At 39.3% G+C, this 27,762-nt stretch overlaps 7 protein-coding genes across 7 annotated transcripts; 5 read left to right on the top strand and 2 right to left on the bottom strand.

Annotated features, from left to right (window-relative positions):
• Nucleotides 1–14,110: 14,110 nt before the first annotated feature.
• Nucleotides 14,111–16,117, top strand: HO133_001329 (uncharacterized protein; the record flags this gene model as incomplete). Its single annotated transcript, XM_037292259.1, has 7 exons — nucleotides 14,111–14,141; nucleotides 14,204–14,289; nucleotides 14,341–14,461; nucleotides 14,514–14,627; nucleotides 14,677–14,922; nucleotides 14,976–15,725; nucleotides 15,777–16,117. The coding sequence occupies 7 exons, from the start codon at nucleotides 14,111–14,113 to the stop codon at nucleotides 16,115–16,117; spliced, it is 1,689 nt and encodes a 562-aa protein (XP_037151678.1).
• A 1,023-nt stretch (nucleotides 16,118–17,140) lies between these two features.
• HO133_001328 (uncharacterized protein) lies at nucleotides 17,141–17,909 on the top strand (the record flags this gene model as incomplete). Its single annotated transcript, XM_037292258.1, has 2 exons — nucleotides 17,141–17,620; nucleotides 17,667–17,909. The coding sequence occupies 2 exons, from the start codon at nucleotides 17,141–17,143 to the stop codon at nucleotides 17,907–17,909; spliced, it is 723 nt and encodes a 240-aa protein (XP_037151677.1).
• A 648-nt stretch (nucleotides 17,910–18,557) lies between these two features.
• On the bottom strand, nucleotides 18,558–20,332 carry HO133_001327 (uncharacterized protein; the record flags this gene model as incomplete). Its single annotated transcript, XM_037292257.1, has 3 exons — nucleotides 18,558–19,260; nucleotides 19,315–20,040; nucleotides 20,100–20,332. 3 exons carry the CDS (start codon nucleotides 20,330–20,332, stop codon nucleotides 18,558–18,560), a joined length of 1,662 nt encoding a protein of 553 aa, XP_037151676.1.
• Nucleotides 20,333–21,491: 1,159 nt separating this feature from the next.
• On the top strand, nucleotides 21,492–22,493 carry HO133_001326 (uncharacterized protein; the record flags this gene model as incomplete). The annotated part of the gene is made up of 1 exon (XM_037292256.1): nucleotides 21,492–22,493. The coding sequence occupies one exon, from the start codon at nucleotides 21,492–21,494 to the stop codon at nucleotides 22,491–22,493; it is 1,002 nt and encodes a 333-aa protein (XP_037151675.1).
• Nucleotides 22,494–23,243: 750 nt separating this feature from the next.
• On the bottom strand, nucleotides 23,244–24,296 carry HO133_001325 (uncharacterized protein; the record flags this gene model as incomplete). Its single annotated transcript, XM_037292255.1, has 2 exons — nucleotides 23,244–23,980; nucleotides 24,053–24,296. The coding sequence occupies 2 exons, from the start codon at nucleotides 24,294–24,296 to the stop codon at nucleotides 23,244–23,246; spliced, it is 981 nt and encodes a 326-aa protein (XP_037151674.1).
• A 571-nt stretch (nucleotides 24,297–24,867) lies between these two features.
• Nucleotides 24,868–25,818, top strand: HO133_001324 (uncharacterized protein; the record flags this gene model as incomplete). The annotated part of the gene is made up of 2 exons (XM_037292254.1): nucleotides 24,868–24,951; nucleotides 25,000–25,818. 2 exons carry the CDS (start codon nucleotides 24,868–24,870, stop codon nucleotides 25,816–25,818), a joined length of 903 nt encoding a protein of 300 aa, XP_037151673.1.
• Nucleotides 25,819–26,169: 351 nt separating this feature from the next.
• On the top strand, nucleotides 26,170–27,733 carry HO133_001323 (uncharacterized protein; the record flags this gene model as incomplete). Its single annotated transcript, XM_037292253.1, has 3 exons — nucleotides 26,170–26,223; nucleotides 26,289–26,450; nucleotides 26,510–27,733. The coding sequence occupies 3 exons, from the start codon at nucleotides 26,170–26,172 to the stop codon at nucleotides 27,731–27,733; spliced, it is 1,440 nt and encodes a 479-aa protein (XP_037151672.1).
• Nucleotides 27,734–27,762: the final 29 nt, after the last annotated feature.

Below are 27,762 nucleotides of genomic sequence, written 5' to 3'. Positions count from 1 at the left end.
ATTATAATTTATAATTTTTTATATAATAGATTTTTTTCTTAATTAGATTATATTTAAAAATTTTAAATAATAAGATATTATTTAATATATAATTAGATATTATAATTAATAAATATCTAGATATAAATCTTCTAATATTTCTTATTAAGCGTTTAATATTTAAAAAAAAAATCTTTAATTACGCTTATATAAATCTTTAAAAAAAGTTATATATTAATAAAAAGTCTTAATTTATATTAATTATAATTATAAAGATAATTATAATTATAATTTTAAATATAATTAAATATTTAAATTATAAAACTTATTATTAGCTAATAAATAAAAAATTAAATTCTATTAATTATTCTATTTAATATCTTATTTATTATAAAAATATAGAGTTATCTTTTAAAAGCGAATCTTTAAAGATAATAATTAAATAATATAATATATATATAATATAAAATCTTATAACCTATATATTAAAAGAAAAGTTTTAAAATTATAAAATTAATTAAAATTTAATAATAATAAATCTCGCGTAAAGCTTAAGTTATAGCTTATATTAATTATATATAATAAAAATAATAATAACTAGAAAAATATACTTTTTAATTTTTATTAATACTTTAATATTATTAAAATAAAAGCGATATTTATTAAAGCGATAATAGCGATATTTATTAAAATAACGATAATATCTAATAAATACTTTACTATAATATTTTTAAATAGATTATTATTTTATATAATCTAAAATAATATTAGCTTTTTTAAAGAGTTATTAATAATAAATTAAATATATATAAATTAAGCTCTTTACGCGATTTATCTATATATTAACTTAAAGTTATTAATAAATAAAAAATAAATATATAATTTAATATCTATATTATACTTTAGATATTATTATAATAATATTAGATTATTTAAATAGAAGTTTAATATATAAAGAAGATAGTTTTATAATAAAAAGAGTTAATATAAAAAAGAAAGTTCTAAAAAGAAGAGAAAGCTTAGATATTTATTATATATATTAAATATTTAAATTACTTTATATTATTTAATTTAATTTAAATATTAATAAATAATATATTTTCTTTTTAATTCTAAAAATTTAAATTTAAGCGAATTATATTTATTAAGCGTTATTATTTAATATAATCTTATTTATTTCTATAATATTTATAATTATTATTATAATTTATATAAATTAAAAGATAAGATATCTAAAAGAGCGAATTAATAAATAATTATCTTTATCTAATTTAATTAAAATAAAATTATTATAATTTATTAAAATTTTCGCGTATTTTATTTTTATTTTCTTTTTTTTATATAAATAATTATTTTTTTAACTTAAACTCTATAATTAAAATAGTATATAATATATATTCTCTTTATTTCTAACTTCGATACTTATTAAAATTAATATACTTTTTAATAAAATAAGTATTAATTAAAATTAAGTATAATTTAATATCTATAAATATTTATATAAACTCTTTAATTTCTTTATATATATTTATTAATTTATCTTTTTATAATAATTAAAATAAAAAATACTAAGTCTAATAATTTATTATAATAAATATTAAATATTAATAATAATAATAATATTAAAGAGTTTTAATATAGATTAATTAAATAATAATTAAATTCTTAATTAAAATAAAAAGCGAAGAATAAGCTTAATAAAAATAAAAATATTAAGAAATCGCGATAGCGAATAAATATATTTATATTTAAAAAGAAATTAATTAAGAAAGTAAAGAAAATTAATATTTTAATTATTAATTATATTATAGTTTATAATAAGTATAAAGCTAGATATTAGTATATATAAAAGAATAAGATAGAGCTAAGCTTAAAAATCTTAAATTTATATATATAGCTAATTATTAATTCGAGTTCGCTACGCTCTTTAATTAGATCGACTAACTTATCGCGAATAAATAAATTAGCGTCCGCAATCATCAAAATCTCGCCCTCTTACGCTCTCCCTTATCAAATAAATAGGTGTATATTATTAACACATAGAATAACTTTTTTATTTTCTATTAAAATTTTGAGATTTTTTTTTTAAATTATAGAATAAAATGTGGGCTTTCAGATAAAAAAAGAATTTCTAAATTTAGTCTTATAATTATTAAAGCGCAAGGAATTCAAATATCGTCTATTAAAGTTCGCTCGACAGCCGAATAGCCCTAATTAAAAAACAGATATACATTATTTGATTTTAGAATAACTTTTTTGTTTTCTATTAAAATTTTGAGATTTTTTTTTTAAATTATAGAACGAAATATAGGCTTTCAGAATTTTTTTTTTTCTTTAATTTAGTCTTATAATTATTCAAGCGTAAGAAATTCAGATATCGCTCACTAAAGTTCGCTTATCAAAGATCGCTCACCTATTTACTCGATAGCCCTAATTAAAAAAAATGATTATGAATTTAATTCATAGGCCTTTACTCGTATTAATATATTATAATTAAAATAAAAGTAAACTTTTAAGAAGATTAAATAAAATATAATAAATAAATAATAAATAATTTTTAATTCTAATTATTATTCTAATAGATTTATATTTTAATAATATTATATAAAAAAAATATATAAGCGTAATTTAAAGAAAGTCTAGAGTTTCGCTTTTCGCGTAAATTATTATATATATAAATAAAGATAAAAATTTAGATTATAAAAATATAAATAATATCGAAGCTAAATAAAATATAAAATATTAAAAATAATTTTATTATATACGCTAATAATTAAATAAACTTTATCTTTTAAACTACTCGAAAGCGCGATATAAAATTTAATAATAAATTTTATTATAGCTTAAATATAATAATATTAACGCGTTAATTAATAAATATCAAATTATTATAAAAATTTTAAAATATTAAATATAATTATATTTAGAAGATAAAATTATAAATCTTTATTAATATATAATTAATCTAATATATAATAATAAAAAGTTTATTATAAAAGCTATATTATCTAAATTAATACTTTAATTTTAATTATTACTCTTACTATTATATAAATAATATAAAATTATCTTTTATTTAAATATATCTAATTCTTAATTCTAATTATTATTATAAATATTATTAATCTATTCTAAAATTATTAAATATACTTTTATATACTTTCTATATTTTACTATTTTTTTAATTAAATAGCGATTATATCTGTAAATCTAAAAAGTTTCTTTTCGTATAATTTTCGCCGGGTTCGTATCATAAGCACGATTTAGTACGATTTAGTCTATTAAGTAGACTTTATCTATATTTAACTCTTTTCGCTAATTCTATTAGTTTAGTAACTTTAAAAAATTTTTAGTAACTTTAAAAATTTTATATAATATACTCTAATATACTCTAAGTAAGTATTATTCTATATATATATAATATTAATATATATTATTATTAATATACGTATTATTATACGCTATATTAGAGTATTACTTACGCGACTAATTTTATTAAATCGTTTAATTCTATAGTTAAATTTGAGTTGACGTTAATACTCGTTATCGTAGAACCTTACCGTCGCAACGTCGATTATTAGAACTTTTCTTTTTTCGTGCGTATTACTATTAAACTAATAGAACTAACGAAAAAGATTAAGATAGTTACTGAACCGGCGGAATTTTGACTGATTTTTGAGATAGTTGCTGAACTAGCGGAATTCTTAATTTCAGCCCTATTCGCAAGATCAGCAATTTGAAATTTAGTAGGAACTTTTCAGATTTGCAGATGTAAACTCTAAATTAAAATAAATATTTAGAGAGAAAAAAGTTTATAAGTACTTAATTATATAATTTTATTTCTTTTACACTTTTTATAATTATTAAAATAATTAATAATATATAATTATATCTTATAATTAATTATATAATAATTAATTAATTTAATAATTAAATTATATAAAGATAAATATATTTTTCTTTTTAATTTAAATAACTTAACTAAGATAATTATAAGATTTAAATTCTTTTTTTATAATATAACTCGCTTTTTATATATTATATAAAGATAAATATCTATTTAAATAGAGATTATTAGAATTAATTATAAAGTGTAATAATAAAAAATTTACTCTTAAATTAACGAATTAGAAAGACTTCTATTATCTTATATAATATTTTAAAAGTAAATCTTTAAATATAATAGCGCTTTAATAGATTTTAATTAAATATAATTTAATAAATTAAATATTAAAAGAGAAGCTTTAAGATTATAAGATTAATCGATTTTTAATAATAATAAATCTCGCGTAAAGTTTAAGTTATAGCTCGTATTAATTATATATAATAAATATAATAATAATTAAAAGAATATATTATCTAATTTTTATTAACGCTTTAATATTATTAAAGTAAAGATAATATCTATTAAAATAGAGATAATATTTATTAAAGCGATAATAATAGTAATTAAAGCGATAATAATATCTAATAAAGTCTTTACTTTAACGCTATATTTAATATTTTAAAATAATATTAACTTTTTTAAAGAGCTATTAATAATAGATTAAATATATATAAATTAAGCTTTTTATATAATCTATCTACGTATTAGCTTAAAATTATTAAAAGATAAAAAATAAATATATAACTTAATAACTATATTATATTTTTAATATTACTATAATAATATTAAGTTATTTAAATAGAAATCTAATATATAAAGAAGATAGTTTAATAATAAAAAGAGTTAATATAAAAAAGAAAGTCTTAGAGAGAAAGGAGGGAGGAAGAAAAGCTTAGATATCTATTATATATATTAAATTTTTAGATTATTTTAGATTATCTAGCTTAAATTAGATATTAATAAAATATTTTCTCTTTAATTTTAAAGATTTAAATTTAAGCGAATTATATTTATTAAGTACTATTATCTAATATAATCTTAGCTACTTCTATAATAATTATAATTATTATTATAATCTATATAGATTAAAAGATAAAAGATATATAATCGCGAGTTAATAAATAATTATTTTTATCTAATTTAGCTAGCGTTATATTGTTATAACTTATTAAAATTTTTATATATTTTATTCTTACTTTCTTATCTTTAAGTCTTATTATTTTTATAAAAATAATTATTCTTTAAATTAAATTCTATAATAATATATTTAAAATAGCGCGTAATATATATTCTCTTTATTTCTAATATTAATACTTATTAGAATTAATATACTTTTTAATAAAATAAGCTTTAATTAAAATTAAAAATAATTTAATATTTATAAATATTTATATAAGCCCTTTAATTCTTTTATATATATCTATTAATTTATTTTTTTATAATAATTAAAGTAGAAGAGACTAAGTCTAATAATTTATTATAATAAATATTAAATATTAATAATAATAGCGATATTAAAAAATCTTAATATAAGTTAATTAAATAATAATTAGATTTTTAATTAAAACGAAAAGCGAAGAATAAGTTTAATTAAAATAAAAATATTAAAAAATTATAATAGCGAATAAATATATTTATATCTAAAAAGAAATTAATTAAAAAAGTAAAAAAATTAATATTTTAATTATTAATTATATTATAATTATTAAAAAGTATAAAGTTAAATATATTAATATATTATTATTATAATAAAAATAAACTTTTAAGTAAATTAGATAAAATATAATAGATAAATAATAAATAGCTTCTAATTCTAATTATTATTCTAATAAATTTATATTTTAATAATATTATATAAAAAAAAATATAAGCGTAATTACGAAGAAGTCTAAAATTTCGCTTATCGCGCGAATTATTATATATATAGATAAAGATAAGAGTTTAAATTAAAAGAAAATAAATAATATCGAAGTTAAATAAGATATAAGTATTAAGAATAATTTTATTATATATACTAATAATTAAATAAATCTTATTTTTTAAATTATTTAAAAGTATAATATAGAATTTAATAATAAGCGCTATTATAGTTTAGATATAATAATATTAATACGCTAGCTAATAAATATCGAGTTATTATAAAAATCTTAAAATATTAAATATAATTATATTTAAAAGATAAAATTATAGATCTTTATTTATATATAATTAATCTAATATATAATAATAAAAAGCTTATTACGAAAATTACGTTATTTAAATTAATATTTTAATTTTAATTATTATTATCGCTATTATATAAGTAATATAAAATTATCTTTTATTTAAATATATTTAATTTTTAATTCTAATTATTATTATAGATATCGTTAATTTATTCTAGAATTATTAAATATACTTTTATATACTTTCTATATCTAATCTTTTTTTTATATATCGCGAGAAGATAGCTTAAAAAAATATAACTTATTATATTAAGCTATAATACTTTTAAGAGAATATTAAGAGATATATTAACTTTTCTAAATTAATAATTTAATAAGAAGATTATAATTATAATATATATAATTTTATATTAGATAGTAATATCGAAAATATATAATAGATATATAAAATTATTATTAACGACTTTAATTATAAAGTATTAGCGGATTTTATATAATTAATATTAAGGGAAAATAAGCTTTTCTTATTATTAATAAATATAATTTACTTTCTTTTATATATATAAAGTAATAAAATATAATTATATTTAATTTTATATCTTATTAATTTAGCGTAGCTATTAATTAGAATAATAATTAAAATAATTATTTCTAAATATAGAAATCTTAATCGAGATATTTTATATATATATTATTTTATAATATAATATTATAAATATATTATATTATAAAATATCTCGCTAAAATTCTATATTATTAGTATATATAAAAGAATAAGATAGGGCTGAATTCAAAAATCTTGAATTTGTATATACAGTCAATTATAAATTCGGGTCCTCTACGCTTTTTGGCTAGATCGGCTAAGTTATCGCGGGTAAATAAATTAGCGTTCGTAACTATTAAAATCTCGCTCTCCCGCGCCTTCTTATCAAAAATTAGATATATATTATTAACACATAGAATAACTTTTTTGTTTTCTATTAAAATTTTAAGTTTTTTTTTTTTTAAATTGTAGAACAAAATCTGGGCTTTCAGAGAGAAAAAGAATTTCTAAATTTAGTCTTATAGTTATTAAAGCGTAAGGAATTCAAATGTCGCTCACCAAAGTTCGCTCGACTGACAGCCGGACAGCCCTATTCAGATACACATTATTTGATTTTAGAATAACTTTTTTGTTTTCTATTAAAATTTTGAGATTTTTTTTTTAAATTATAGAACGAAATGTGAGCTTTCAGATAAAAAAAGATTACTAAATTTAATCTTATAGATATTTAAAGGCAACGAATTTAAATATCGTCTATTAAAAGTTCGCTTATCAAATTTACTCGACAGCCTTAATTAAAAAAAAAATGTTTATGAATTTAATTCATAGGCCTTTACTCGTATTAGATATAGAATTATATAAATCTTAATAATCTATATTATATTAGAGTATAATATAATAGATTAATATTTTATATTATACTATATCTTTTCAACTAGTAATTACGTTAAATTTATTTTTATCTTCGTTAGCTAAGAATAGATCGAGTCTATTATCTTTAATTAATTAATAATTAATAATTTTTATTAAGAGCTTATAACTTCGAGATTCTAAAGCGATATCGAAGATTTAAGATACGGAGTTACGAGTTATTTTACGCGATTAAGAAGATTATCTCGAAGTTCTAAATATCGCATTTAATTTTAAGCTTCTTTAAGACGATAGTATACTTTATAAGATTATTTAATAATCTACTTTTCTTCTTATAGTTATAATACGATTCTATAAAGTTATATATATCTTTTTTAATAAAAAATTTTAAATTTAAAAGATATTAAGATAATATATAATAAAGAAAACTAATTATCTAAACGTTTCTTAATTCGAGATAATTAATTTTAAATTAATTTTATATGAAAAATTCTTTTTATAGCGAATAATATTAATTATAGCTATCTACTATTAATACTTTTAATATTAAAAGATATTTAATAATTTAATCTCGATATAATTAATAATAATATCGAATAAATAAATTCTTTATTAATAAGATAAAGCTTTTAAAGTCTAAATTACTTAAAGAGTAACTTTTTAATATAAAAGAACTTCGATATCTTTTACGTAGTAACTTTATATATAATTAAATTAAAGATAAAAAATTCTAAGTAATTTTATAGTCGATATATTAATAAATGAATTTTTTTAAAGTAAAGTTATACGTCTAATTAAGTCTCGTATAAAGTATAATTAATAATAAAATTTACGAATCGATAGAGACTCGTTACTTTAGAATCTTAAAAGACTTATTTAAATTTATATTATATTAATATTAAAAGATTAAGAATACGACTTTAATTTACGTAAAAGAATAAAGATATTTAAATGATTTAATAAGCTTAAACTATTAACGATTAATTCAAGTTACGATTTATTATAAGACTTTTTACGTAATTATTAATATTATAAGCGACTTAGAATTATACGATTAAAAGATTATATAACTTATACTTAAGCGCGAAGAGTATAACTATACGATCTATAAGATATATATAGCGATAAAATAATAACGCTATAAAAGCGTCGAACTACTTCGATATAATACGTAGATTAAAAATTTATTAAATCTCGTATAACTTTTTAAGAATAATTAAAATAATATCTATAGAAAGTTCTTATATATTAAGAAAGAGATTAAATAATATTAATAAGACGTTTATTATAGAGTAATTCTTCGTAGACTTTTATTAATATCGATATTATATATTTATAAGTTTCGTAGAATTCTAATAAATAGTAAGAAAGATAATTAATATTAAAGAAGAGTAAGATATTAAGATCTAGTATAAATTATAGATATATTAAGTCTTAAGATTATATTTAATATCTTTAACGTATTAATACTTTTTAAATGCTATAAATTATTTCTAATCTTTATCGTTAGACTCGAAGAGTTAAAAGGGTCTCAGACATTTAAAATAATTATATCGCTCGCTAACCATTTCAAATATACCCTAGCCCTCGAAAATTAGCGTATGCAAGTATGTCTGAAATCCTTAACTCTTGACAACGGTCGACCTATGTGAAATACTCGACATAGCAAGGCGGCAACGCTAATTCCTGATTCGGTAAAGCGCTGTCGGACGGAAATTTGCTTCGACTACAAAGTTTCCCTATCCCAGATGGTGTAGAAACACTTGGGCTCTAACGCACACGACCGAGCAAGGTGGTCTTAGGAAGTAAGCTGAGTCGGAAAAACTCTTCGAGGCCAGCACAGGCCTACTCTAGGCCTCTTTCCTGTCGATATGCGCTGGAGTCCTACCATTCAAGCCTTTCTGAAAGAGAATCGAAGCGGTGACTTTCGACTTTGGCTGGAACCTCTACGAGATTAGAGCGATATGGAGAAGGCCGTCCTCGCGTAAGGCGCTTTCAATACGCCTTCTATGTAATACAATGTGCTCCTTCATCTGTCTCTTGTCCATATTTCGACAGCAACCTATGGCAGGCATCTGAAAGAACACAGCTAATTAATCCATAGCTACATGAGGTTCAGCCCCACTACATTCGAAAGTGGCAAGCCAAATCTCCTCAAACGAAAAGACGCTCTTTGCACTGTCCCCCTCCGCCACAGTCTTGCCGCCTTCGACGACATCTGTGCTATCACTGGCTCCTGCTTTAGGATTATACACAGTGTAGCCTCAGACTATTCATCTGCCTCGACGTTCATCTCGGCCTTTTGCCTGATAAACCCTTCCCCCCCCCGGGCAATCTCCAATCGCTGCCGCCCCTGGATGAGGTCGGGACGCAAGCATTTAGAGGCTGTCGGAACAACAGCAGCGTCATGTCATCTTATCGGAGTAGCCTCCATATTAGACCACCCTCCCTGCCTGTTCTCCTCACCCAGCGTCGGCGCCACCAGCTCTGCAGCCTGCTGTTCATGAAATGAAAGCCCTGCCCTCTGCAGTTCATCACTCTTGTGGATAGGACAGTGCAGTGTCGCATCCAGTGGTTCTTTTGCCAGGTGCCGAGATGCTATACGAGCGTTCCAGTATTCCTCAAGCCATGGGGCCACCTGCAGAGACTACGATGAAGAGGCTTAAGGTCGCTGCGAGGTGGTGAGGGATGAGGACGAGAAGGGGCCGTGTGTATGACAAGCTAAACGTGAGAACGGAGAAGAGGGTCAGTGGATGGCAAGCATCGGGTGAGGAGCGTCGTTGCAAACCCGTTCATGATTCGTGGAGGAAGGTGCGCGAGTGAGAGTAGTGGCTTAAGGCCTTCTGAGACTTCTTGAAGCTCTTTGCGTATCATCTCGTTCCCTGACTCTGCTTGTGCCCACTCGTTTTTAGGTGTACAAAGGCCGCCACGAGATGCTTAACGTACCCAAGCCATTCCGCCATCCTCTGGAGTGGGAGATCTTCGTCCAAACGCCTGGTAAAGTTAGAGAAAGATACCACTTCCAGTGTGCATCTTTGGTCCGCCCCGTTTCGTTCCGCCCATACTTAAGGCCCTTTGGAGTGGGAGATCTTCGTCCAGATGCTTGATAAAGTGTGAGAAATATGCTACATCCCCTGTGCATCTTTGGTCCACCCCGTTTCGTTGCGGTTCCCCCACTTAAGGCCTCCCATAGCTGCTTCAGAGCCGACTGTCGACGCCCTAACGCGTTGAACGTAGAGCTACAGTCATGAGAGAACGGTCTGTAAAAGTCAGCGATGAGGGCGACGAGGGAAGAATTATTTCGCGTGTGAAACGATGACTTGACCCAAGATCTCTATTCGGTTGATCACCTTTTACTTTCAGTGTCCTTCGATAGGAGTGCTTCTCGTACCCGTTGCGATGTTAGAGACCAGGCATCGAAAAGACGAACTTCAAGATAGCGAATTAGTGGCTGTTATAGTTGCGGCAGAGAGGTGAGTCCTCCTACAAGCCTTAGTATCTTCTCTCATCGGTTGATTTCATTATCCCATTTAGAAGACGGTCTTCCATGCTTACCATTCGAATTCTTCATCATCGCCTGGGTTCTTTTGGAGGGAGTTAATGAAGAAATGTTATGTATTTGTATAGGTGACCGTTTCCTAACAATTGCTTAGATAGCTCAGCGGTAGCGAGCCGGACTCAGAAGTTTCGATCCCCGGTTCGGATGCCAGGTATGTTCGAATATCATCATTGTCCATGCTTGCTTTTCAAATGATGAAAGTCCTATTGCTGGCACGCTGAGGGACCACCCCAGGTCTCATCAGTTCTCTTCGTAGAGGTGTCTCAGCTATAAGGCCGGACGCGGTCCCCATGATTAAAACTCTTGGACTTAGATTTATTTGGGAAAACACCCTATCTGATCATGTTAAGCTACATTTTCAAATGCAGACTGCCTACTTATACATAATTCCTAACTCTGGCCAAAATCTCTTTCTCCACATAGTTTCAACTTTTTTTTCCCCCCTTCTCATCCGCTTCCACCTCTATTGTGCTCATCTTTGCTCAATTCCTGAATCGACTCTGGCTAACTATACTTCTCCACATAGTTCCACTACAGTGTTTTCCCCCCTTCTCATCCGCTTCCACCTCTATTGTGCTCATCTTTGCTCAATTCCTTACTTTTTTCTTTAATTCAACGCTTGGCGATTTTGGCTCGAGGAACTCGTTTCTGGTGAGGGACGACCTTTTGCCCAGTGCACTCTTGGTGGAGTGGCAATTTGCGCCTCCCCAGTCTCGGGCTTACGGCGATCGACGAATGGGGGAGTTGTGACGAGAGAGGCATACATGTAATTCAAATCATATCATCCGGGAACATAGTCCCGATCGCCTTAATTTGCTGCAAGTTCAATTATCCTACCTGTCTCCCTTCTAGTCACCCTACATCCAACCTCACCAGAAAGCAGAACTGTTCCCAAAAATTTCTTCGACGCCGGCACAAGGTCTTACCGCCCTCAGTAGCACTCTTCTGGGGTTGTCAGCTATACATCGGGCTTCGCTTCTACGCTCGTCATGCAAAGAAAGCGCCTCGAAAGATGGATGACTGGGCCACTTTACCATGTCTCGTGAGCGCCCTCTGTCTTGAAGATTGTATCTGCCAAAAGGGTGTCTAGCTTTTGGAATTCAACTAATGAAACCCTTGCGGGTCTCCAGTTACTCTTCATTGGCACAACAGCGACTACCTTTGATGATGAATTGCTTCCATGACCCAGAGTCTATTGTCTTCTGCTATATTACTTCCATGCTCATCTCAATTAGGTGTCAACATGAAGATCATGGGGTATCCGACCCGAAACTGCTGAAATGACATCAAGGGTGACCCATCAGTCTGGTCTTTCAGCCTAAGCTAACCTCGCTATAGCTCTACATTGTTTTTGACTTCTTCTCAATAGTCAGGCTGGGGGTTGATAAGATCAGCGCTCTGCTCCTTCTTTCGCCGTATCTTTTGTGTCCTGAGCCGCCGGACCATTTTCAGTTTTTTTACTCGTCTCACCATCACCATTGTTGTTCTCTGGACTGTAACGTTCTTGATCTTGACTGGATTGCAATGCGGTACGCATTTCTCTGCGCTCTGATCTGGCGCTCTTGTTCAAGCGCAATACTGCTACATATCATACTTATTCTTGCTCGGCCTGACCATTTCCGAATTCTCTTGGACGTTTCGATCATCTGCCTGCCACCTCCTCAGGTATGTGTTCTTAGGGTAAACCAAAGAGTCTTGGAGATTTGACATCACTAGGTCTGGAAGGTTGAAGCGTCGCTCAGGCGTAAGCTTGGCGTGATGGGTATTTTCTACTGGCTTTAGTGTCCGTAAATCCTCGTCCTTTTGTTCTAAACCTGCAGCTCACATTGCTCTAATCGTTGCCAGGAATTGATTGCATGTGCACGTGGTGGAAGAGAACAAGGTAATGAAAAAAGAATGCAGCCAAGGCCGCCACCTTCTACGTACAAGCTATCTCTACAACATTCCCTCCTTTTCCAGATAGTCTCAGAGCTTCCTCCTACGAAACTATTATTTAAATATATAGCGCCTATTCTTTGAAGCGAAACGCCAAGCTTATATTCGTAAACTGAAAGGTCGCCGATAAGATCGAAGAAAAAAAAGTATAAACAATATCTTACTGCAGCACGAATATAAAGATAAAAAATAGCGAGGGATGTCGAGGGGTTTAAATAAATTTCTTGATATTCCGTTAAGTAACGCCTTACCCGATCGAGCGTTAGCGTTGCCGCCTTACCGGATTCGATCGCTCACGAAGGTCGTCTAGTGCCAAGCATTCCAGACGTTTTTAAATACGGAGGTCTGCACCGAAAGTCCTGCACCCGCCAAGACTCTTGCGCTCAGACTTCGGATAACGCCCCACCTAAAGGGCTACCTGGACAATACGTCTGGAGTTCTTCGGAATCGCACCTAGCCCTAGCCAGGTTTCGGGGCTTAATGCCCCTATCAAGCCAAAAGAAGTACCTAAAGTCCCATCCATGCGCTGTGAGAAGATATTTCTAGGCTTCCCCTCTATAGGGCCGCTTTCCGAAAGTAGGGTTAGGGCTGCACTAGTGCGGGTGCAGGACTTTCGGTGCAGACCTCTGTACGCTAAAGGAACATCACGGACGGACTCCGTCAAGGCCGTGACCGTTGCTAGGCGGGCTACTTCTCGGGCTCGTATGATGTTAGAACAGGGAGCATGCCTATCAATAATATGTAATTGTTGAAACCGGATGGTAAAGAATGTAGTGAGGCATATTGTAGGCAACATGTCAAGGAGACAAAGTACGAATATTTGTAGTCACGGTGGTACTTTTCTTGCCTTCGGAGATGTGACTCGGACTCGAGGCGAGACCGAAGATGTTCAAGAGCCGCTAGCGGGGGGGGGGGGCCAGGGGGGGGAATCCTTGTTGGTGCTTAATCTACCCGGAGCTTGGCATTGACCTTTGATCACAGGCCGTCCTTTCCATCACACTCTCTCCCCAATCATACAAGTTGCCGTTATTGGCGGCGACTGCTCCAATCGATCGTGCATGATGATTGATCCTTGAGGCTGAAATCGATTAAACGCCGAGGAAAGACCTTGCAGAGGTTACTGAATACTGTCACACCCAGCCATCGGTGCCTTCAGGCACTCCACCTGAGGCATGGGGAATTGCGGGTCTTCGTGCTGTAAAGGTAGCTACAAAGGCAACGTCTTATAGATGGCAGATCGCTGCGGATTGCTGATAATCACCAAGGTCGCTCGAGGGATGCTCTGTACGAGCCCGCGCTCGCAGATAGCGAGAGGGAAGCTGTCGCAGACCTACTACAGTATCTTGAGAATGTATGTTTCACTTACCCTTTCCATGGCGAATACAGCTGACCAAACTTGCAGCGAGGCGAGACCGACTTCTTCTCTGGGGAGCCTCTTCGATCTCTGAGCACCCTCGTCTACTCGGAGAATGTCGATCTACAACGGAGTGCTAGCTTGACGTTTGCCGAGATCACAGAACGAGGTCTGAGCAAGCGGTCTACTACTGCAATGATATACTAACATGCTTGGGTTAGATGTCAGAGAAGTCGACCGAGATACCCTCGAGCCCATCCTCTTCCTCCTTCAAAACGACGATATAGAAGTACAAAGAGCAGCCAGCGCGGCGTTAGGAAATCTGGCCGTGAATAGTATGCAATTGCTCTCCAAAGAGATGATCATACACTAATGGAATGATAGCCGAGAACAAGGTCGCCATCGTTCTGCTTGGTGGTCTTTCCCCTCTGATACGGCAAATGATGTCCACCAACGTCGAAGTTCAATGCAACGCCGTGGGCTGCATCACGAACCTGGCAACACACGAAGATAACAAAGCCAAGATAGCAAGATCAGGAGCACTGGGCCCGTTGACCAGACTTGCTAAATCTAAGGACATGAGAGTACAAAGGAACGCTACGGGAGCTCTGTTGAATATGACTCATTCAGGTTTATCAGGTCTACGCCAATCAGATGTGATAGAGTGCTGACGAAGGTCACAGATGATAATCGACAGCAGCTGGTTAATGCTGGCGCTATTCCTGTTCTTGTGCAGCTTCTCTCTTCTCCGGACGTCGACGTTCAATACTACTGTACCACAGCCCTGAGCAACATTGCGGTCGATGCTGGCAATCGAAAGAAGCTTGCCCAGAACGAGTCACGTCTAGTCCAGTCACTTGTCCATCTCATGGACTCTTCCTCGCCCAAAGTGCAATGCCAAGCTGCACTTGCTCTCCGAAACTTAGCGTCCGATGAGAAATATCAGCTAGAAATCGTCCGCGCTCGGGGCCTCCCACCACTGCTACGTCTGCTTCAATCGTCTTATCTGCCACTCATTCTCTCTGCTGTCGCATGCATCCGGAACATCTCTATACACCCTCTCAATGAGTCTCCCATCATCGATGCCGGATTTCTAAAGCCTTTGGTAGAGCTTTTGGGGTCCACTGACAACGAAGAGATTCAGTGCCACGCTATCTCTACACTACGTAACCTCGCAGCTAGCTCTGACCGCAACAAGCAACTGGTGTTGGAAGCTGGTGCGGTACAAAAGTGCAAAGATCTGGTGCTCGGCGTGGCCTTGAGCGTACAGTCAGAAATGACTGCTGCCATAGCCGTATTAGCCCTCAGCGACGAGCTGAAGACACACTTGCTCAATCTCGGTGTCTTTGATGTTCTGATCCCCTTGACGGATTCGGAGTCAATTGAGGTCCAAGGCAACAGCGCAGCTGCTTTAGGAAATCTATCATCAAAAGGTATAATACATGTCATCTGCCCCTAATTTCGCAAGCTAACAACGTTCGTAGTCGGCGACTATTCGAGATTCATCAAAGACTGGACGGAGCCAAATGGAGGCATACACGGATACCTGAACCGATTTCTCGCCAGCGGTGATGCCACCTTCCAGCATATCGCCATATGGACATTACTCCAACTTCTTGAATCGGAAGACAGGGACCTCATTGCCCTCATATCAAAGGCGGAAGATGTCATTCAGATGATAAAGACAATATCGGACAAGAACATCGAGTCGGACGAGGAAGAAGGGGAAGAGGGAGAGGGAGAAGTGGTAGCCCTAGCGCGCCGGTCTCTCGAAGTACTCAACAAATCGCCCGAACCCGCAAGGCAAACACTTGTCGAGGGCTAATACTAACTCTTGCGATTCGACTTTTCCCACCTCTTTAGTTTAATATCTTGGCTTGACCTGCAAGGCGTTCCGGAGACAACCTCGTCATGTTTTACAGGATTAGTCATGCGGAACATCAAGTGTGGAGGGAATTCTACGGATGTTCTGTTGGGCCAGGCAAATTAGGCGGTATCTGTTTGGCGCAGAGAACGCTTGATTCATGTACTTTCTTTAGAAGGTGATGCTGATGTGGGCTCAGAGGTCTGCAACCGTGAATATACTTCTTCGAGTAGCTTACAACTTCCTCCAAACCTCATCAATTATTGCAGGAATGCCTGCAGCAGAGATTCTTCTTGATTAGATGTGCACATTGCATCCATACCGTCATACGCTTATGTAGAGCCTGGATGATGCGTACTGATCATTACGATTGACTTGACGAGATACTAGAAGCTTCGTAGTAGCTACAGATCCGAGTTGAGGCCCTCGGCACGACTACAATGGAAGCGACCTTCCAAGTTGAATTGCCATTTGATGATCCGTGTTGAATTCGAGGATATTCACATACCATGCGCGCACACTTACCTTCAAGCCCAAGTCTCATATAGAACCAACTACGTGCGAGCACAAGGTCTGAAAAGCCATCACTCCACGTCCCCAGGTTCGTCCTGACATCTAGGGACAGGTACAAGTCGTCCGCCAGCCGAAAACACCGCCGCAATTCGGTGTGCGGGATCCTGTCAAGTTCCAGCACCCAGAGGCGTTGGGAATCTTCACAGACGGTCTACTTCCCAAGCCTCGAGAAGATCGATAGGGTGGCTTTCTCTTGTATCATGTTCGTGCACCCACACGCCCAGATAGCTGTTCAGCATAGCCCCGTTGATTCGACTCGAAAGGAGAAATTATCAAGAGTGTTGTAAATCGTAGTACAGAAGTCTAAAATTTGTAACATAAAACCTTCCACCAAGGTCACGTGCATCATTACCGAAACCCCCACCGACGCAAACCCGGTCCTCAAACTCTCTTTCCACACTCCATCCACCAATGGCCGCCCCAACCTCCCTACCTCCCATCGCCTACCCAGGCCTCCCCCTCGGCCCCTCCACAGCCTACACGCCCGGTCCCGGAACGCACCTCCACGCCCCCTCATCGACCATCCACGCCTCCCTCGCCGGCCGCCCCGTCCTCACCCCCCAAAAGCCACCCGCCTCCAACCCCACCATCTCCATCCCCCGCCTGCTCCCCCCGCCCGCCCGCGCGCCCGTGCCGTCGGCGAACGTGGGCAACACGAACACGCTGCCGCGCGTCGGGAGCGTGGTGCTGTGTCGGGTGGTGAGGGTGCGGACGCGGCAGGTCGATGTGGTGATGCTGGCGGTGGGCAGGGAGGACGGGGGAGGGGGGGAGGATGTGTGCGGGGATGAGTGGCAGGCTGTGGTTCGGAAGGAGGATGTGAGGGCTACGGAGAAGGAGAAGGTGGTTTGTGGGGACGGGTTCAGGGTGGGGGATGTGGTTAGAGGTGTTGTGGTGAGTGGCCCTTCTCGACCGGGAGTGTCCTTTGGATTGAATGGAGTTGGGCACGATGAGCATGTGGCTGTTCAACGATGATGGGGATGTGGGAGGGGCCATGGCTGACGTTGTACAGATCAGTCTGGGAGACCAGTCGAATTATTATCTGTCTACGGCGAGGAACGAGCTTGGTGTCATCATGGCGAGGAGCGAGGCCGGGAACACAATGGTTCCGATCAGCTGGAAGGAGTTTAGGGATCCGATTACGGGAGAGAGGGAGAGTAGGAAGGTCGCGAAACCTTTCTGACGAGAGCGAGGAGTCGATAGAGCAGACAAACGGTTTAATGTAAGAAAGATTTGATCGCCTAGTCTTCGGAGTAGGGAATGAAAACGCAGAGCAATTACGTTGTTTTTGCGTGAGATGAGTAGGCTACGTGGGTCATGTAATTCTTCTTGGCTGGTCTTGAGGTGAGCGAGCTGACAGCTTTCTAGGATATCATTGTAGACACGACTGTCAGGACCAGGTGTTGACAGGTCTTGGGCTTATGTGATTGAACTTCAAGTCCCTTCTTTTGCTTCCTCCGTTTTCTCTCTCCGTGTTGGCTTGAGGCTTTGTCGTTACCAGCTTTTTGCTTTCGCGGAACTCATGCTTGCACAGTCTTTCATCGTCTTGACTTCTTTTCTCAGTAATTTGCGGAACTTTTCTGATGTTTAGCACGAAACAGTTCATTCGTAGCTGTAGTCAGATCAGACTATCAAGAGACGCGTATTATAAGGCGGTCCTAAAGCTATACTGCCATGACTATACACAAAGAAATAAACACCACCTCTGTAGGGGAAACCATGCACAGCACTCATGACTGAACTTGAAGATATGCTCGCGATGTATATGGCTTAAGCAGGAACAGGGCACCAGCAACAAAAACCGAACGTAACGTTGATTACCTCAACTTCCTCATATTGCACTGCCCGGTCGACGAAGCCTCGACGTGGCTGGCAACTCATGAGGTGCAATACCTTTTCGCGAATCCCTGTCCAATGGCATTTCCTGCGGCGGCTGCCTATGAGATGACATTTCCGATGTCGTACACACCTGGTTGTCCGAATACTCCGGATTCTTGACCGCCTCTGCCACGGCCCCATACTCTTGCTTCTGTATCCCGGCCAAACGCTGAGCTCGTCGCTTCTTCTGGACGAAGAATACGCCAATGCATATAGCGATAATGGCCAATCCACCAACGACCGCGCCAGCGATCGCGCCTTTAGGGGTGCCAGAGCTGGACTTTGGCGTCGGGGTCGGGCTTGCGAGGATAGAGGGCAACGGCTGCGGTGTATGCGAGGGCGCTGGGGTGTTGCACGCGGGCGGGCCGATGGCGACGAGGTTTGAAGTGGTAGACTGTTGGCTTTGCGACAGCGTGAATTGCCGCCGGTCGTTGTCGACCATGAGATATGCGGAGCTAAGAAATGGCATGCCGAAGAGCGGCATGTCGTTCGTGTTGCTGCCTTGGAGACTGTTGATCAATACTTCGACTTCGGTGGAGCTGGATGGATATCCTTGTCCTTCAGAGTTGATCTCGATATCGGGAACAATGAGTTGGTGATTGGGAATTGTTATGTCGAGGTCTGGGTAGATTGAGAAGGTGAGATCGCCATCGTATCTGGATTTATATTAGTGAGACTGACTGCTAGATGGGCTGAGAAGTTGGCCCTACGCTCCATTCGTGGGGATCATCATTCCCCACAGATTGATCGGGCTTACAGAACGACCTGTTTCAGCTACTCCAGTGACGTTTGTGAAGGCCCACCAGATATCCTCAGACAGCGTCATGGGACTGTAGTCAGGTTCAATACAGGCTCTCATGGCCGATCCCCGTGATTTTCCTATAATGCTAATATTTGAGCCATTGTTCAAATTCATATTGATATCAGTCACGGAAATGAGCAAGCCGTTAATGCAATCCTCTTCAACTGTAAGAGGTAGCGTGATATTTTTGCCGGTAATTTTTGCCGAATCATAACCGCCAAGTATCAAACTTCCGTCCGTCTGGTACTGAGTCTGGGCACCAGTCCAGCCCTGGAAAATCGAAAAGGTCCTGGAAGCTATAGCTTCGGCTGAGACAAGAGCATTTAGCAAGGTCGAGTTGCGCCCCAGTCCTAAGGTGTTCTGATAGTCTCTTGAGCCTCGAAAGATTCCCAATGGAAAATCTGGTACTGAAAGCGTAGTATTAACGAGCAAAGTATCACTTCCCCAAGTGTCGTTATCCTGATCTGATGTACTCTCGCCAGCGGTCCCTAGTGCGGCGAAATTTGATGGGGACCATGTTGTCGAACTCCCCTCGTCGAACAGGCCACCGTATTGGTTGGAGCATTGCGACCGTGTATTGTTGACGCTGCAGCGGGGGACTGTACCGTCATTAAGGTATGTGTTGTTGTATGTTCTAGATTGGTCAGATGCAATTGTTACAATTCAGGTGTATCCGATCAAAAGGATACGGACGGATTGATTAGACAGGCAAAAGGCTGTCCGGGAGTCCCAAAGGACACAGCAGCGCCTCTCCTTAATGTACTGTCGCTCAGAGTGACGTTACGGATGGGGTAGTGAATCGGAATGGAATTCTGCGGAGTGCAGGTGGGCAGGGAGGTAGCGGCAGACGAAGCCGCAAACAACGGCCGAGGTAAGAGAGAAGCCAAACAGAGTAACAGCGACGTCTGCCACTGCGATAACCTCATTTTTGTAGCTTTCAAGGTTATATAGCTTTGTTTGTCTGATAAAGAGAAGACGCAAAAGGCAAGAGATTGAGGACTAGGGAAAAGAGACTGCTCAAGATTTTCGTTTTGCCTCAGCGTCAACGTCGACGCGGAGGGCTTCCGAAGGCACGCTTTCCATACTATCAAGCTCCCTCGAAGAGGAGGGTGGGATAACACATCGGGCTTGCATTAGGGTAGTATCAGATGAAATGGACATGCATTGTCAAGACACAGCCCACTGAACATGAACCTAATTGACCCCTGGCAGGAATCCTACGAAAGAGAAGTTGACGAATCAGAAGTAAGATGATAAAAGATATTGCGCCGTCGGGCGTGATCAGCAAAAGTTGGTTCGACGTGGACTGCTAGATGGCTAAGCGCTGAGTGGGTATGTAACTAAGGTACTTACTTTAGGCGATTTTCAGCAGCCACATTTTAGACTTCGAACGGCCTCGGTGCGCCCACTTGTGCCACAAGAACTCCCGTACGAGTCTTGCGTGATTTACCGGGAAGGAAACGAAGCAAGAGGCGAAGTAGCTACCTAAAACGTAAAGGTTCCCTGGGGTTAGTATCGAGGACACTTTGCACAGCACAAAGCGCTGCTCCTTTGAAGCCCATGAGCTTCCGAAAATTCTCTATCATTGCTCAGCGCCTCGTCAAGTTTCATCATGTGAAAGGGTCGCTGCGCGCAGGAAAAGGATGAAGTAGTATTGAGGGATGTGGAGACTGGAGAGTAGGTATTGTGTTTCGTAAGTTTAAGGGTATGAGCGGCTGCGTTCGGGGGTCCGGGGGTCATGGGCACTGGCTTTCCTAGCCGCCGAGTGACAGCAAAATGTCCCCGGAAGTTGAAACCGAGCTAGGAAGAGCGCCCCCTTATTGTCCGCCAATCACCCAGCATCATACCCGAGTGGGCCTCCGGTAACCATCGTAAAGAAGCTTCGCCCTATCTCTGGTCCTACGAGTACCGCTCCGCAACGTGCAGGCTCCACTCTCCACTATCCTTTTCAGCTTTCGGCGTCCTTCGAGATGAACAGTCTTTTTGCCAGATGTCTCTGCCTCTCACGTGTCTCCCTCCGTTCATCATATACATTTCTGTTCCCTTGTAGTAATTCCTCTCCACAATGACGCCCCTGCCAACAGCATGGAACACCATAGCTTCATGAATGGCATCGGGCAGAGCCTCGTGAGCGGCACCAGCGTCATACGACGACGGCCTACCCGATTTAGTTTTGGAGCATTCTTGTTTGCCCTATACATATACTTCTTCATTTACAATGGTCCAATAGGGTCAGGATCGCGGGCACAACAGCCTTTGCAGCCTCAGTTGGACGAGATCCCTCCTCGAATATGGCAGATCTTCTTCGGCTACACCCCGCTCGACGACTTTGCGCCTGCACTTCAAACGTGGATTTCGAAAAACCAGGATTACAGCTACACCCTCATGAGCAATCAGGGCGCCAATGACTTTGCCCGAAAACACTACGCCGATCGACCAGATATCCTCGAACCCTTTCTCCAACTGAAATTCCACGTCCTTCGTTCTGATCTGCTGCGATACATGATACTCGAATCAGAAGGGGGAATATACAGCGATCTTGACACAGTTGTAGCCAAGTCCGTTCGAGACTGGATTCCACAAGAGATGAGGTCCAAGGTTCACGCTGTCGTCGGAGTGGAATATGACCAGCTAGATGGAGAACCATACTATGGTATGAACGAACGGATTCAATTCTGTCAATGGACCATGGCGGCTAGCCGAGGGCACCCCATTATGAAGAAAATCGTGAAGAAAGTCGTTGCAGCCCTGAATGAGACAGTTGAGCGCAATAACACTAGCATCGCCAACTTCAAGCCATCGGATGACGAGGTTGTCCAAGTCAGTGGGCCTGTTATCTGGACACGCGCTGTCATGGAAGCTATGTCGGAGGCGACGGGGACCGAGATGAACTACCTTAACATCACAGGCATGACTGAGCCACGATTATTTGGAGACGTCCTTGTGCTTCCGATTGATGGATTTGGGGCAGGGCAACCACATTCAAACTCGACTCGGGACGAGCACCAAGGGCCAGGAGACTTCTTTGTGAGGCATCAATGGAAAGGATCTTGGAAACATGGGTGGAATGATGAGTCTCAATTGTAAGAGTGATCGAACCACTCGTACTTGGAACCCTTTTCTGGTTTTGGTGTTGGAGAAGAAGAGTAGCGAGAAGGCTGTAAGCACTCTTCGAAGAGGCCCATTGTGTATGGAGGATTATTAAGACGCAAGCATGAAAGGTCTAGGGTCTATGAAGCATTCTGTACAAGGTGCGAGGACAGGATATGGACGGTGCGTTAGCTCTTTGCCTCCCCGCTTATAAGAGATTTTGCTTGAAAGAGAGGACCTGATATTTCCTCAGAGCCATCGACGCAAACGCGGCTATCCCCACTTATCACATTAGAATATGCATACTATCTAAATTCCATCTTCCGACGTCCCATCCATCTACCTCTCTGTTTCTACCCACATGCATCCTTGCCATCTCGCTTCATGCTCTTTCCTCCAATTAAAAGACAACCTCCACAGTATACATCGTCTCGACCCATTCCTTTGTGGAATAGTCAGTGTCAGACTTGTTTGTCAACGGAGGAAGATCGAAAAGCATCGCTTGATAACATACGATGACTGACCAAATGCATGGATGCTCTCTGGGTTTCCCACGGAGAGTATCGGCCATGGTGGTGGGACATCCATCGCTTCAAATCATATAGAAGAAGACTCCACATCCTTGCTGTGGATTATTTTTATGATTGAGGTGACGCTATGAATGCTATGACTGTAAATATGCACAAAATGCTCAACGCAGGGCTCCCAGGCGCTGCTCTATACACATATAACCCAAATATTTCCGATTTACCTGTATCTCGCTCCATCCTTCTTCTTATATGGTAGCTTCTCGGGCTTCTTCCTCGTAAACTCGATGTTCATCCCCTTAACGCCCGCCCTCGTCACCACTCCATCGGTCCCCTCATCCCATTTGCTCCTGAACAAATGCATCCCAATCGGCTTCAGCGGCTTCTTATCCACAAATCTTCGAATCTTCCAGCCGTCCCTTTTATTCCTCGAACTCTCTCTCAAAGCCTTGATATCCAAGCTCGCTCCCTTCCAAGCACCATCTTGCTGTATAACAAAAACCGCCAACCGGTGGTACGGTGCGCCCTTTTCCGCGTATGGCGGCAGCCAAGGATGCACAATATGCTCCTCCTTTTTCAACTTGAACAACGGTATCGAAGTATTCGTCGGACTCAACGGTACATTCACAGCCAGAAAGTGACATCTCGAGCCGAAACTATCTCGCTCCTCATCCGGCACATCTTGGTCCACGACCGCTATACTGACCAACCTCTCCCCCTTATCAAAGACCCGCACGTTCAGCCGTGCCGGTATCTCGCTAACGCGCGAATCGACGAATTCGCCAGGCTGGACGTTGCGTCGACCGAAGCCGAGGGAGACTTCGGCGATGGGGTCGAGGTGTGGGAGCATGTCAGGGACGATGTGCATTTGGGATATGCGTTGCATGAGGAGTTTGCGTTTGTACTCGCGCCATTTGCGGTCAGCGAGGTAGCGGTAGATTGGGCGATCCATGTCTCCTAAGTCACGCCCCAAGATTAGCATCAACTCCACAAGCATCAGAGTGGGCGTAAGTGGTATATCAGACTCACCCATCCCATCCTCAAATCTCTTCTTGATAACCGGGTCATTCACATCCGCCAAGATCTTCAACTGCTCCAAATACCTCTGCATCCTCACCAACTTCCCCTTCTTCGCATACTCCCCCCCCAAATCACTCGCCGGCACATTCTGCCAGAAAGCTATTCGTTTTCGCATTTCTGCTATCTCCAAGAGTTTCCGGGAACGGTCTTCGGCGAGCACGGCTCGTGCTTCTTGGAAACATTGGTAGGGCATTTGTTCGAAGGGAACGTTGTCGGAGGAGAGAATGGATGCGCGGCGGCGGCGGGAGCCGATGGGGTGGACACCGGTGCGGAGGAGCCGGCGCTCGTCGCGGGGAGTAGAGACGGTGTTGGGGTCGAGGTTTGGAGGGGGTGGGGCAGGGGGGGTGGATGTTGTTTCGAGAGCTTCAACATTCCGCTGGGTGCTGGTTGTAAAGCTGGGGGAAGAGCATGGGGGAATGGGTCGTCGCCGCGCTGCATTTCGTAGGCAGTGCAGGGCTGGACGAATGGTGTAAGTTGGCATCGCCATGGTCAGTGACTGTATTATAAGGAGAAGAATGTCTCAACGACGAGGTCTATGTTATAGAATGGTGGAACGTAAAATTCTTGGCTCTAAAGCGACTGAGTCAGCACCCGTTGTCCTATCCAAACTTTACATCAATGAAATTGATGGCTGCCATATCGCCAGTTTAAGGCATACCATTCAGTACACAAAGACTACGCGAAATCTGTTAGGTCTCCGCCAAGCGCACGTCGATTCCGCAACCGCTTCGCATTATCCAGCATTCTAGATCAGGCTGGCCATTATGGCCACTAAGAGCTTGCGCAGCTCAGGGCAGATTTCGAAGAGATCATTGGCCGCTTTCGCTGGCAAGCGAGATCCACTGCTTGTAATGATCACGCCATGAGTTGAGAAGCATCATCTAACGACCAACCAGCAATGTCTCGCACCACGCCTCTCGAGGTCAATGGCAACAGAGACTCAGCTCCCGCAAACCGCGATCTATAATCCGTTTACCCCTACGATACTTCGCCGACCGCCTCCTCCAGTGCCCAATGTACTAGCAACAGTCTACAGCTTCCCGTACATGGAGCCCCTACGCTTCACCGAATACCCAGCCAATCAATTACATCTCCCACTCCGCCGCGATATTCTACACCGTGCTGTCATATACGAAGCCAATGTCCATCGGGGAATGCGAACTGCGAACACCAAGTGGAGAAGCGAAGTCCACGGCAGTGGGCACAAAATACGGGCACAAAAAGGCACAGGCAGAGCTCGACTGGGTGACAAGAAGAGTCCCATGCTTAAAGGAGGCGGTGTGGCGTTTGGGCCCAAGCCTAGGGATATGTCTACCAAGCTACCGCGCAAGATCTACGACCTGGCATGGCGGACAGCGCTGAGTTACCGGTATAGAAGGGGGGAGCTGATTGTTGTGCAGAAAGTTGAGGATATTGAGAATGAGGATTCCAGGTTCATGAAGCAGATCATGCAGTGGAATCATTGGGGGAAGGGAGACGCGAGGTCTTTGATCGTCACGAGGAGGGTGATGCCTAAATTGTTTAAGGCTTTGAATGGGTCCAAAGAGCAGCCGGGATGTGGTCAGCACGGCATAGTGAAAGAGGAGGCGGATATTGATGTCAAAGATCTTTTGGAGCTTGGGAGGGTGGTGATTGAGAAGAGATCATTGGATGCGATCTTGAGGGAGCATTCGAGCGATTTGAATATGAGGGTGCCTTCTGCTGTACGCAGATGACTGAGATTAGGCGTTGGTGAAGCTAGGTCTATACAATTGCAACCAATCAGCCTTACCATGCATACAGTTCCAAATTCAAGTAACCTTTATCGAATTCACACCCTGCCTCGAACTTCATGAGTGTCAAGGGGTAGTACTTCATCACTTCGAATAGGCTCGGGATAGAGTTATACCGAAGCCGAGGTTCGCGCCAATAAGCGTAAACAGATCGGGAAACAAAATGTTTCCCTTCTTCAACGCTTGGATTGACGTACTGCAATGCCAGCTTTATTGCCATTGATGTTCCTACGACCTTCCTGCACAACAGCATATAGGCCGCTGAGCAGGCTCTCGCGGTCCCCACTTTCTATAATGCCTCTTAAAGCGAAGATTCTCAATCCTGCAATATCAGGGCAAGCTGCAACAGTACGGAGCTTCGCAATCCTTGGCTATGGCTCGGTGTTGCCATGACGGCACTGATATTCTTCCAGATGGCCACAGGTCCTCAGGCACCAAAGGAAGAACCCCGAAACGACCCCGACGACGTCCTTTTCAACCCCATCTACGGTGTCCGTACCATCGAGCTCAACCGACCCCAGAAGCTCAACTCCCTCAATGGCTCAATGACCCGCAAGATAATGTCTAGACTCCAAGTCCGCACACCCCAACCTTGCCTGCTTTACTCCTCCAGCTGAACCCTTGCTACTTCTAGGAATGGGAGAAGTCCCAATTGGCCAGTGTAATAATCATCGGTGGTGCCGGCCCTAGAGCCTTCTGCGCCGGCGGTGACGTCGCAGCTCTCGCCGAGCTCAATGCATCTGGTCCTGAAGGCCAAGCTGCGAGTCAGGCCTATTTCGCGCTCGAATACCAGCTTGATCATCTCATAGCTACATACCCCAAGCCTTACATCGCATACATGGACGGTATTACCATGGGCGGCGGCGTTGGGCTGTCGGTACATGCTCCCATACGAATAGCTACCGAACGAACGCTCTTTGCCATGCCTGAGACCTCGATCGGCTTCTTCCCCGATGTTGGTGGCTCGTTCTTTTTACCCAGGCTGGAAGGCAGCATAGGAAAATACCTCGCGCTCACATCCGAACGATTGAAGGGCGTCAACGCCTTCTACGCGGGTGTAGCAACCCATTACGTCCACTCCTCCTCGCTCTCATCCCTTACAGCCCGCCTCGCGGAAATCGAGTTCAAAGACTACGAAGACATGTACTCCCGCCTCGCCACCATCGCGGCTACAATTGCAGAATTCGAGACGGGGCTACCGCACGATGAGCCGATGCTTTTAGCGGGCGAGCTGCGAAAAGCGATTGATCGCTGTTTTGGCTATGGGGCGATTGAGGCCATCATCGATGCGCTTGAGGATGAGGAGAAGGACGCGAAGCTCCCAGAACATATCAGAGATTGGGCGAATAGCACCCTCGAGACTCTGTCAGAACGCTCTCCGACGAGTCTCAAGGTAACGCTGAAGCAAATGGAGCTGGGCCGCCGATGGACCATTGGTGAAGCTTTCAAGAACGAATACCACATTGCAGGCAGGTTCATGTCGCATCCCGACTTCGGCAGCGGCGTCTCTGCACGCCTGATACACAAACCTCCGACGAAGCCGACTTGGAATCCTCCTTCGCTCCAAGGTGTCACCAGGGAAGATGTTAACAAGTTCTTCAACCACGAAGGCGAATTCCCTATGAAATTGCGGAACGAGCAGGAAAGGGACTACAGAGAGTACCCCTTCCGCATGGGTCTGGTGAGGGAGGACGAAATACGAGGCGTGGTCCAGCAGGGAGGGCAGAAGGCCCAAAAGGTGATAGCGAAGTTCTTCGATGAGGGCGGGAGGAGATCAGGGACGAGGGAGAAGGTGGAAGAGGTGCTGGCGAGGAACTGTGATCAAGACGAGGAAGGGTGTCTGATCTGGAAGCGCTGAGAGCCATCATAGTCACAGTGTACGGCGTA

Source organism: Letharia lupina (assembly GCF_014066315.1).
Source record: "Letharia lupina isolate WasteWater1 chromosome Unknown contig_12, whole genome shotgun sequence".
NCBI lineage: Eukaryota > Fungi > Ascomycota > Lecanoromycetes > Lecanorales > Parmeliaceae > Letharia > Letharia lupina.
The sequence above is the reverse complement of the archived record's forward strand: the minus strand, read 5'-3'. Positions and strand labels throughout refer to the sequence as shown.